The 12967-nt window shown below is 40.7% G+C and overlaps 1 protein-coding gene across 1 annotated transcript in view; it reads left to right on the top strand.

The window, feature by feature from the left end:
• Positions 1-300: 300 nt before the first annotated feature.
• TCFL5 (transcription factor like 5) overlaps positions 301-12967 on the top strand; it is a 705475-nt gene continuing 692808 nt past the window's right edge. Inside the window, exon 1 of the mRNA XM_044090401.1 lies at positions 301-1837. Coding sequence (XP_043946336.1) covers positions 1119-1837 — 719 coding nt within the window. The 5' untranslated portion in view covers positions 301-1118. The remainder of the gene's footprint in view (positions 1838-12967) is intronic.

The raw sequence follows: 12967 nt of genomic DNA, 5'->3' as shown, positions 1-12967 counted from the left end.
TCACACTGAAGGGCCTGCCATACATTACGTGTTAGAAACTTTTTAAGGGATTTCCATAATAAATATAAATGAATCATATTAATTCATTAAAATATCTTTTATTATAAATAAAAGCAGCATGTTTTAACCACCCTATGATCTTCTTAGTTGAAGCTGTTAGTAAGCCATCAATATGTTTTCCGCATCTTGCCCATTTGTTCCACACTATGAGGGCTTCTGTACCCCATTTAGGAGATGGAAGGTTTGAGAGCTATGATCACAGATTCTCCTCGTGAAACGCTTCACTAACAGTACAAGAAAATAGCAGGCGTCAGTAATGGGGAAAAACCTTCTCGAGGTGATAATACGCATCATTTCTTCGTCTCAGAACGTGGCTCACGCGAGTCTGCTTGGGCGACTGATAGGTTAACTGTGAATAAGGCGGTTAACTGTTACTTACTTAAAACTACAACTTGGTTGAGGCTATCACGCCCTGATAGTTCATCGTCCGTTTTCTCGAGAGTGATCTGTGAAGAAATTGCAGAAGTGAAGCTGTTAACCTCGCGTCTTCGAAGAGTCGTCAATCAGTAAATATGCGCGGGTTTCCAAAGTGATCACTCCGCGAGAACCGTTATTTTCATACGGCTGGGAAAAAAAATCTCTTCAGGTTTTGATAGAGAAAAAAATGGGTTTACCTTTTCTGTGTTCAGTAACACAACATTTTATTAATTTTTTTATTTCTCCATACTTTTAGGGTTGATACCGAGGAAGTTGCCTCACTAGATTTGATTTCTCGAAGTGGTCACTGTTAAGGCCACCAGCTGTTAAGCGAACTTAAAAGCGCGGGCCTTGACGGGTGGTCGGCCTCCGCGAGCTGCAATGGCGGCTGCTGCAGAATAACGTGTCGCAGTAAGCTACCTTCTAGCGCCTGTTCAGGCATCTACTTGGTTGGCGTATTTCATGATCAGATGTGGGAATTAATGTATGAGTGCTCCTTTTGGTATGTTAGCAAAGAGATGCACGTGATTTGTATGCACCTGAGTGCTACAACAACACAAAGATTTCCAAAAGCTAGAGTATAATTTATTTGCCATCTAAAGGAGGACAGATTGTAAATCACCGTTTTCAGTCCCCAGGGGATGTTTGCTGCCGGTATGTCTGTCCCACCTCAGGTTCAACTTCTTACGCCACCTCGCACTGTTGTTTCTGAGCAAGGTCCAGCACCTGCTGGAGATGCACAGACTGAGCAAGGCCTTAGCTACACTAGCACAGACCTTAATCTTGTGGAAATGTCAGAAGTTGAATACACACAGCTTCAGCACATACTTTACTCACAAATGGAGACACAAACTGCAGAAGGAGAAATAGAAACCAGATTAAACCCAGCCCTGTTTTCAAACTCCACAAACCCCATTTATCAGTCTTCTGGTGGTCAAAGCCAAGTCTCTTATTCACTGCCTAGCACAGCAAACCCATTAATGCATCCAGCAATGGGTCAGCCTAGCTCAAACAGTGATTCTCATTATTTGACTTCAAATCAGTGTATGGGGCACATTGATGTCCAGGAACTGAAACTGATGTTGTTCAGTGATCCTTCTGTAAACAAGATTGCACAAGTAGAGAAAACCCCAAACAGTGTTTTTGGCAATGCTTCAGGACTTAGTATAACAAGACTGAAGAATACAGAAACAATGAGTTATACAAATAAAGAAAATATACCAGTTGAAAAGTCAGGAATGGCAGCGGAATGCAAACCCAAATCAACTGTCCGTGTGAGGCTGGAAGACAGATTTAATAGTATTTCATCAGATATTCCCAGGTGCCAGGAAAATCAAGAATCTGGAGTTACACTTAGCAAGTGAGTTTGCATATTTTTATGTTTCTTTTGTTTTCTAGACTGGTTTATGGTCAGAGTAGCAATTCTTTGGTGTACAAAGTTTAGAGATTACTGCGTTAAGTAAAGTCATTCTGTTACGACACTTGCTGCATCACAAGCATTCTACATGTCAGTACACCTGACTACATTATTACATGTATTTGCATTGGATGTAGGCATACCATTCAGTTTAATGTTACTTGGTATGTCACTCATTTTAGCAATCAAAATATCTCTCTAGCATAGAAAGAAAGTCATTTTACATACTGTCCAGGAATATTGTTGCGCGTAAATTCATAATATTAAAAATACAATGTAGACCACAGATGGTATAGATACAAGTGCAGTGTATTCCAGAGTGCTTTACGTTTCTCTTCTCTGGTTTCATAGTTTGTCACGCGTTGTGTCCATTTGTCACACTGTGTCACACTTTGCACCAAACAAAAGTTAAGGGGTGTAAGTATAAATGCATTTATATTTGCCAAAGGGTAAGATGTTTGCACTGATTTCTGCTTTTGTTTTGTAAATAATTTGCAGTTTATTTCTAGAGCTTTTCTCCTTGGGCCTCTACTGAAAATGGGCCAACACCCAGTTGGACTAGCTCGGTAAACAAAAAATAAATAAATAAAATAAATGTCGATTTTTGTATCTCTTTTTTGAATGGTCTTAAATCTGTTATCCCGTATCAATGCTTGATTGTCAGTTTTACTGAACTGGTGGTATTAACATGTCATTACTTAACATTTCACTGAGAGCTGTGGTAGGTAGCTACAATCTAAAGCTAGTAAATTTTGTAATTAGAAGTCATTCAATGGGTTTGAGTTTTGTCGTGTAGGGGAAAAGGGAGTGAAACAATAGTCTACCCAAGTGAGCCTCAAAGTGTCAGACTTAGTCATGAAAACGGTCTTGTCGTTTGTAACTTGAATTACATTTTCTAAGTCTTCTCATGGAGAATCTTGTATATGTAATCCACAGTAAAACTATTACACTAGGTGTTATTTTTGTGGAATTAAATGCAACTCTTATATTGCATGGTTCATACTTCACTCTGCTAGAACCAAATATTTGTTGTACCTATGATGTCCCCTCTCTGGGCCAGTAATCGAGGAGCCTGAATCCTCACCACTGACACTGGAGAGGGATGTTCACTTGGAACAAAAATGGATGCACTCAGTATTTCTCGATGGAGCTCTCTGTATCAAGCACCATTTCCCTTAAGAGCACACAGGGAACACAGTCCGGGGCCTGGGTTTCCCTGTCTCTCCAGATCGCCAATAAGACTCCCCACTGGCACAGCTATAGAGTGGAGTCATCAGCTGAGTGTCCAAGCCAAGTCCTCCACCACTTTGTCTGTGAAACCAGTGCTTTGTGTCCCTGCTCCAAGCAGCTGACACACACACTCGAGATTTGATTTGAACACACACACCTGGGAAAGGCTGGCACAGATTTACTAGCTATGCCCCTTTCTGCCCTGATTATAAAATAGTTACTGCCATCAGTCACTCCAAGGCCAGCTATTCTAAGGCTGTTACAAAAGTACCCAGTTATACTGAGTAAAATTAATATTGATACAAATGATAGTGTTTGACCAGTGCAGTAAGGCTTTCAGGAGTGGCAGTCACCGAAGAGATACGGGTACTCTGAAAGGTTACAAATATTCTCTAAATGACCAGCCACAATGAACATGAAAATACTAAATACATATTTACAATAATCACCAGAGTTTTAATCACAGGAAATATTAAAAATAACACAGATGAATAAATTCACACAGATACTGAATCAGTACTTAACTAATCCGACTATATTTTCCTGACTGATTTAAAGAATTACTATTCCCTGGCCCTCTTTCTAGAGCAAGGCAAGATGAAGTGGGTGAGAGATCCTTCTATGTCAGGTTCCAAAAACAGAGTGCTATGAAACTTCAGTCTCATCTAGTATTAAACATTTTTTGTCCTAGATTACAGAATGTCATCACGTATATCTGGTTATTTTACTTCTGGTTCTCATACTAACCCCATTGCTAGAAACTACCAGGATTTAGAACGTGTGTCAATACACACACACACACACACACACACACACACACACACACACACACACAGCTTGCTAAGATCTGTTGCAGCTTCTGGAAGTCATAAAACAATTTCAAACTTCCACCCTTCCAGAGTAGTAATTGGTTCACCCCAAAGACCATAGTCTAGTACATACTTTTTGTCTCTGGCTGCATTGAGAATTGTAAGATACAGTCTTTATGGCCTAAGCCAGACAATTTAATTTCAGAACATTTTTCAAAGTTAGCTGCATCTAGACTGTGATTAATCTCTTCTCTTCCAGTATCCTCTGTTATAGTGTATTCATTTCAACAGTTACAATGCATATATTTAATGAGTTACTATATGTATGTATCTTTTTTTTTTTTTTTTTTTGTTCAGCAGGTCCCACTGTTGATACGTTTTTAACAGAAGCAACTTTACAGATACGTTTTCAAAACAATCATCTGTATAAATCAGTTTGATATTTAAATAACATAATTCTTTACGAAATTCCAGCTAGCAGTGCTGGCATATGTTGCACATCCACTGCCCTGCTTCTCTTGGCATAGCTGTTACATGGTCACAATAGTACCATAAATGTTTGGTGTTTTTTTTTTTTTTAGAACCAGGAAAGATGGAAAGGATCATATATTTGTACCACAGAAAGATAATGGTCCTTCTCCAGGTCTTTAAATCCGTAAAATTAAACATGTTTCCTCATCTTATGATTCTAAGTGATACAAGACTACAAATGAGTAATGCATTAAGTGCTAATGGAAAAAAAAATGATTTGTTTTGCTTCAGTCATTTATATTTTTACTTGCAAAGGGCTTCCCGGATTTTTAATCTGTAAAGCAAGCATGCACAATGCATGATCTTTATAGTACCTCACAATTTGTGGTCCAGATATAGCGGGTGTTTTGGAGAATATATATTATTTTTGTAAATTAGACTACTGTTCCAGCCCGGATTTGAGTATATAAATTAGTCAGGCACAGTTTATTATTGGACATATTAATTGTGTGGCATTATTAGGGCATATGTTTTTCCCTTCCAGTGTAGTTCATAAGTGTGTACTAGGCTAACAACCACTTGGATATTTATAAGTCTAGCTGTTTAACACCACTGTATCCCACAAGTTATTGTGCTTTAGAGGTTATTTTAAGGGGGCGGCCACGGTGGTGCAGTGGTTAGCATTGCCGCCTCACAGCAAGAGGTTCTCCGGTTCGATCCTCGGCTGGGGTGCCTTCTGAGTCTGCATGTCCTCCTGTGGTCGTGGGTTTCCTCCGGGTGCTCCGGTTTCCTCCCACATCCCAAAGACATGCTGCAGGTGGATTGGACACTCTGAATTGGCCCTAGGTGTGCGTGTGAGTGTGCCTTCTGTGGAAGGTTGGGCGCCGGGCTGGCAACTCGACACCGTAAAACTCCACTGCCATTCAATGTGCGGACAAGATGATCCGCTGTGGCGACCCCTAAACGGGAAAAAGCCGAAAGAAGAAGAAGAAGAGGTTATTTTAAGGGGTACATGGGGCACGATTTAACATCTGCCTCTGTCCATCAAAGACATGGGTATCAGACCAGGAATGAATTTCCAGTTTTCTATCCAATGGTCCAGGTTGTGCTTGAGTAGGATTAGAGATGGCTTTGTTTCGCATGGATGGGAAGACTATTCCAGAGAATGGGGATTCTCTGAGATACACACCTGTACCTCCAACATGTCCTTTTTAAGGTGCAATAAAATTTTAATTTTTAGATCTAGTAGTTGTGGTGCTATTCATTTTGAGGACATGCTAAAGGTCCATCAGAGTGGGGTCCAAGGATGCCTTGTTTGCCTCTTGGCAGTCTGTAGAAAACGGAGTATATAGAGAGAGCTTTGAGGAGTTTTGCATAGGACATCATGTTTACACCCTGTATTCTTTTTGTGAGGAAACATCTGTGGATGTTCCAGTTGTATGTGCCTGGCTTCGTAATTTGTCTGAGGGCTGAATACAGTAGCATGATGACTTCCCTGGACCTAGATGTTCCTAGTTTCATAGGTGTGTACTAGGCTAAGGGCCCTGGAGCCTATATAAGCCTAGCCCAAGAAGATTCCCTGGCATCATGCCGCTCAAAGTTAGTTCCCAGTGCCCCTGTCAAGCAAAGCCACTGAAGTGATCCCTGGGGTGAACATCCTATTGCCCACCCACTCGTCAAGATCTCTCTTAAAGAGGGCCAGTGACGTGCTATGCTTGACGTGAATGAGAAGTTTGTTCCAGAGTATGGGAAGTTTCTGGGTTAGGAACCTGTCCCTCCAGCACGTTCTGTTTATTGTGGTAATTAGGTTAAGGTCCCTGGAGCGTGTGGCACGGAGGGATTGGGATTTCTTTAGGTGTAGCATATCTAGCAGCTCTAGGTCAGACATGGCTTTGTAGGTCAAGCAGAGATCACCTCTAAGTAGACGATAAGAGACAGAGTATAGCTGGAGTTTTTTTATTCTGTGTCTGTATAGTGCATGTGTCTAAGGCCCAAGATCCTATTAGTGAGGTATTTTTGTGGCCTTTCCAGTTGGTGTCTAGTAAGGTACATACCAAATGGGGCGTTGTATTCTATAATAGGTCTAATGAGGGCGAAGTAGAGAGAGATTATGACCTCTTTCTTCCTGGATGAGAAACCTTTTGTAATGAGATGTGCCACATAGGACTTTCTGACTACAGTGGCAATGTGGTTATCAAAGGAGAGGTTGCTGTCAACCTGTGTCCCCAGGTCTGTTATCACCACTTTGGTGTTTAGTGGACTGCTGACTATGTAATAGTTCATGGGCATCGAATTTTTCCCAAAGGGAATGACTATGCACATTTTGGCATTGAGAATGAATAATGGCTCCCAGTTTGCAATCATCTGCGAACTTGGTCAGCCAGAGTCTTTGTGTTGGCTTGAACTTCAGAGAAGTAGATGCTAAACAGGAGAAGACCTAGGACTGATTCCTGTGGGACACCACTTGTAATTGGTCAGTAGTTAGATTTGGAGTCTGCTACTTTCACAGTGTGGGTTCTATCAGTGAGCCAGTTGGCAACCCATCTTATTACATAGGAGTTCATGCCTAGTTTAGTGAGTCTGATTCCTGAGTGAGGGATGGTGTTGGAAGGCCTTGGCAAGATCTAGATAGGCTGTGTGAACTACCTTGCTCTTATCCACAGCTCTGGTGACAGACTCGAAGAAGTGTATCAGGTTGAGCAGGCATGATCTGCCTTTCACAAACCCATACTGCGTGGAGTCCAGAGTTTGGAGATTCCCTGTCCTTATTTATGAGGTCCATGATGATGCACTTCACAGCCTTACATATCAGACTTGTTAGGCAAATGGGGTGGTAGTTCTCAGGGTCTGTCGTTACTCCTTCTTTGTGGAATGGGATGACCATAGCAGTGCGCCATTCGGTAGGAACAAAGCCTGAAATGAGGCTGTGAATGAACAGGGTACTCAGGTGTGGTGCCAGTTAACCATTACTTATAAGTAATGTCATTACTTATAAGTTGAGTGATAGTGATTTTCATAGTACCTTCGACACATTGCTCAAAAGTCAGGCTATTGTCTACACAAAGTGTCCAAATCCTTGACTACTTTGTCTACTTTTAGGGGTGTTTTATCAATGAGGTAGTTTCCCTAGGTGGCCAAATCCCCAAAAGGTACTATTATGGATTTCTTGAGATTTGAGTCTTAAGATGTGGCTTTGGCACCAGTCATTTTTTTGTTAGACCTTCCTGGAAGATGTTAATATCTTGGGGTGTTTCTGATTGCTCCTAGTTTGCAGTCATCTGCAGAATTGGTAAGTCAGACGGCCTTGACATTAGCCTTCTGAAAAGTAGATACCAAAGAGGAGCTGTCCCAGCCCTGGAGGACTAGTGACCAGCCTCTTGGTGGAGGTGGTCTCTCCAATCCTAACTTCCTGTGTCCTGTCTGTGAGACAGCTGGCTATCCAGTGAATTACGTGGAGGTTTATGCGTAATTCTTTAAGTTTGTTTACAATGTCCAAGTGGAGTATTGCATTAGATGCCTAAGGTCAAGGTAGGCAGCATGCACCATGTTGCTGTCATTCCATTGCCTTGATGACCTTCTCCAAAAAGTCCACCAGGTTCCATATGCATGACCTCCCTTTGAAAAATCCAAACTGGCTGGTGGGGGGGGGGGGGATACAGTAGCTAAAGGTTTTCTACGTTATTGTTAGTCATTTCCATGACAGTCCTATCTGACGTTGCATATGAGACTAGTTAAACCCATGGGTCTGTAGTTCCCAGGATCCATTGATGGTCCGCCCTTGTGTAGAGGGATGACTGTTGAAGTCCTCCGTTTGCATTACACGAAGCCTGTGTGGAGGCAGTGGTTGAATAGCAACTCTGGCATGATAGTCATATTTCAGGGGTATTCTTAACCTCAGCCTGTTTATCTAAGACCTGCTTCTTACTGATAGTTGAATGGGTTATGTAGGGTAGTATTTCCTGGGTGCGGTGAGAGGAGGGTAAAGTTGGAGCAGAATTAGTCAGCCAGAGCATTATATTTATATAAAAGTAGTCTGACTGTGTTAAGTTAAAATTAAAACATTATGCTTTACCTATATTGCTATATATCGTATAACCTAAGCAATATTAAATTATTCAATTCTTGTCCCCTTTTTTTAAAACTGGGAACATCTTTGCTGATGTCATAAGTGATTTAATAATCATATAATTATATAAATAAAAACAAATCATACTGACACAGTCCTAGTTGCAAGCGTTTTACATCACAAACCATAACGACACACTCCCAGTTGCAAACATACTACATGGCTTATAGTCTATCCAGTTATTTTCAGCTGAGCATTGTATAGCTCATTTTGAGTCCTGCCTTCATGTAAACCTCATTCCTCCCTGTATGTATTGTTCCCACAATTTCTTACTTGGTTTGTTTCTTCCCTTTTCTAAAGATGACAATTCCAGTTTTATCTATGTTACTATATTCACTACTAGTGTAGTTAAAGTAGTCCATTTTCTAGTAATTGCTTTTTGTAGCCACTGTAATTAGACACAGCAAGCCCTTACCATATCAATTGAGATTCTGTATCATAACTCAGAAAAATCATCTCCCTCGTCACACCAGTTTGCCCACCCATCATCTCCGACAGTGCATCCCTCAGTGAATCATATAATATGTTACCAATTATCTCTTTCTTCCCCATCGCACCTCCAACATTTGTGTCTACCTGGGAAAAATCCTCTGGAGTCTACTTGGGATATAAAATATCTATGTAAACATTTCCAAGCAAAAATCCTAAATCTTCAAGATTTTGTTGCCTATTTGGGAGACATACATATATCCTCCTCTTGTTGCTTTGTGAATTGCTTATCCAAACTGTCTTGCCAATCCTTTCCAACTTCCTCTGATTCTTATAGTCATCATGCAGTATTTTATATGGTCTACTAATTCTTTTTTTTTAATGGCAGCTTCTGTTCTAGATTCTGTTAAAAACTCTACCAGTGCTGGTCTTTCGTTTAGGACCTTCCTATTGCCTATACTCTGATATCACTCCTTGATCAAGAAGGTAAACTGTAACCTGCAGTCCAAATAAATTAGCATCTTCCCATTCTATCATCTTTCTAGCTGTAGTTATTTGCTCCCAGTACCTTGGTTCCTTTGCTTGTTTTCTCCAATAAATTCCATATCCCTCTTGCCTATTGTCCGTATCCCTAATTGCAGTCATCCCTATCGGCAGACTATTTTTCCATTTCCATGTTAGTTTAGTTCTTAGAATACTTTCTGCTACTTTATGGATATAATATTCTGTATGATAAGGCCTGCATCCAAAATCCCAGTTTCTTGTTTCTTGAGCTTCCCCCGGTTTCAACATTATCCCTTTCCACTTTGAATTATAGTGCTATGTATAAGGGCCTTAACTGTGTAGCTCTGAAATACCCCTTCAAATTGGGTAATCCCAATATGTCCTGTTCTGCTGGAAGAATCATCTTACCACTTGACTGTTGCCATCTTCCCCTCCCAGATAAAATCCTTCAACTAATTAATTGCTGCCTGCCTATCTCCAACATAAAAAGACTATATTGTCAAAGCCTAAATCCACCAAACTCGCAGCTGATAACCTCCCCTCTGAATACTTGAAAATTGCAGCTGATACACTAGCCTACCCAATTTAAATTCTAATCAACTGTTCCATAACAGATGGCTATTTTCCCTCGATATGGAAAATATTCCACATCATTCCCCTCTACAAAGGCACCCCTTCCACCGACCTCTCCAATTACCGCACCATTGCTATCCTCTCCCCTCTCTCCAAGATAGTTGAAAAATGTATCAACACCTATGTCTCTCAACTAACTCCTAGCTAATAATCTCCTCTCCAAAACCCAACATGGTTTCAGGCCGTATCACAGCTCTACCTCCGCTCTGCTCTCCTTCACCAACACTATACTTCATCACAAAAACAATGATCATTTCTCCACTGCCGTATTTCTAGATCTCTCAAAGGCCTTTGACATGGTATCTCATGAGCTACTACTCTCTACTCTCCCCAACCTCTCCTTCTCACAGTCAGCCTGCAACTGGTTCCATAGCTATCTGCACGGATGCCAGCAATCGATAATCTGGGGCGATAACCTATCACCTCACCTCCCAGTTACGCTCGGAGTTCCCCAAGGATCTATCTTTGGCCCTCTGCTAATCTCACTTTTCACTAACAACCTACATACTGCCACCACACAAGCATCTTATGCAGTACCCAGATGACTCTACTGTCATCTGCTCTGCCCCCACTCTACCAGAACTACAACAAACTACACAGGAATAATCCTCTTCTGTAGAAAGCTGGCTATCCAATGCTCAGCTCCTACTCAACCCATATAAGACAAAACTTCTCCTGTTCCAACCTTCCAAAGCCACCCAGAAAAAAACGCACTTCAACATTCTTGCCAAAGACAATACTATCATCTCTCCATCAGAACACACAAAATTACTCGGTGTTAAAATAGACGACAAACTTAGATTTGACACCCACATATCTCTCTCAATAAAAAAGTTCACAAGAAACTTAGTGCATTATATCAAAGCTGCCAATTCCTAACCAAGGTGGCTAGAATCTCCATAGCCAATTCCCAGCTAATCTCCACCGTACTCTATGCACCCCCCATACTTAACAACCATAAACAGACAGATCTACACAAGCTGGATGCATGTTACAACGAAACTCCTAAATTTTCCACTGGAACCTCCTACTGCAGCCATCACTGTATCTCCCTTAAAGAACTAAACTGGCTAGAACTCCCACAACTCCTTCACTTCAATCAACTCACCCTCACTCATAAACTTAACCACCCCCATAGCATCCCTTCCCTTCAAACCCTATCACTCCACTAGGCCCCTAAGATCAAGCAAGAAAAATCAACTCACTGTTAACAAACCCAAAAACTCTGCAGGAGAAGCCATATTTTCATGTACCATATCTAAACTTTGGAACAATCTTCCAACCTCTATAACTACTCTACTTTCCAGCAGCCTTTTCAAGACTGCGCTCAAATTCCACCTACATTTACACTGGCTTTGTCCTTGTTCTCATCCATCCTTTACCCCCCTCCCCCACCTAGACTCTTAACTCAACTATACTACGGCCACTACTAACCACAGTCAGAATTAGCTAGTTGTCTTTGTTGATAATCAATATCTTGTTGTATTAAAGCCAACAACCTGTAATGTTGTTTACTATTGCTGCAACTTGGTATCTCTATCATGTACATGATATGGAACTTTACCCCCTGGGCATCCGCTGAAGAAGGACCTGCATCCAGTCGGAATTTCCCGGTAAATAAAATAAATTGCTATCCACAACTTCTCCTCTGGTTGATTAAAAACGTACCTTACCTCAGTTAGACCCCTAACTGAATTCTAACTGGTAAATGCGCTTACTAAAATTTAATATTGTACTTTATATCTGCTATGAACATCAATATTTTGCCAAATGAGGTTGTATTTTTTGAAACAAAAGACAAATTTGAGCTTGTTCAAAAAAAAAAAAAACGTACCTTACCTGTGTATAAGACTAAAGGGACTAAAAACATTCTAACTGCTTGTATCTTAGTATCCGTATCCATGTAACAAAGCTTCAACTTTCTCAGATTTTGTATTATCTTTTATCTCTTCCCACATATCTGTTAGCCGACACACCAGAATTTTTTTTTAATCCATACTCCTAAATACTTGATTTGTCCCCAATTTGTGCATAGGTATATGGGTACATAATTTACTGCTTTTGCCTTTGTTGTAGCTTCATTAATTTTGTATCCTGAAAATATTTGAAACTGTCACAAAATGTTCCACAATGCTGTAATGTCACTTCTGGTTTTGTCAGGTATAAAATGTCATCTGCAAGTAGAGACAGCTTTTCTTGACTACCATACTAATTTTATCTTTGAATTTCTGGGTTGCTCATTTTCTTGGCCAGTGGATCTAAATATAATGCAAGTAACAAAGGGGAAAGAGGACACCCCTCTCTGGTTCCTCTGCTCAAGCAGAAATTATCTGAAAGGACCCCACCCACTTGAATTTTTGCTTCCGATCCCTCATATTTCTGGTTCCTAATCAGCCTTATAATTATTTCTAAAAATGCAAATGCTTTCCAATGCCCTGCTGATATAATCCCAGCAGACTCTGTCAAATGCTTTCTCTGCATCAAGACCCACCAACAATAATGGTATTTTCTTACATTTTGCTTCCGTCTGGCTCATCAGTGTTCTGTAAATGTTGTCAAATGTTTGCTTTCCCTCCAGAAAACCACATTGATCCATACAATTTTGACATTACTTTTATCACTCTTTTGGTCATTATAGACATGAACACTTTATAATCATGGTTTAGTATTGAAATGGGCCTGTTTGAAGCTGGGTCACATAGATCTTCACCCTCTAGCTGTTACTGCTACCACTGCTCTTATTCTCCTCTTAAAATACTGATCTGATGTTGTCACTCTTCATTCATTCTTGAAGCATTGGACAGTATTCCGACTCCTTGGAACCGGCTCGGCCATTACACAGCTTGCGCCAGCCAAAAACCCTTGAGCTAA

The sequence above is a fragment of the Protopterus annectens genome, chromosome 12.part0 (genome assembly GCF_019279795.1).
Source record: "Protopterus annectens isolate FY-2018-M chromosome 12.part0, PAN1.0, whole genome shotgun sequence".
Classification (NCBI taxonomy): Eukaryota; Metazoa; Chordata; order Ceratodontiformes; family Protopteridae; genus Protopterus; species Protopterus annectens.
This window is presented reverse-complemented; position numbering and strand designations above follow the sequence as displayed.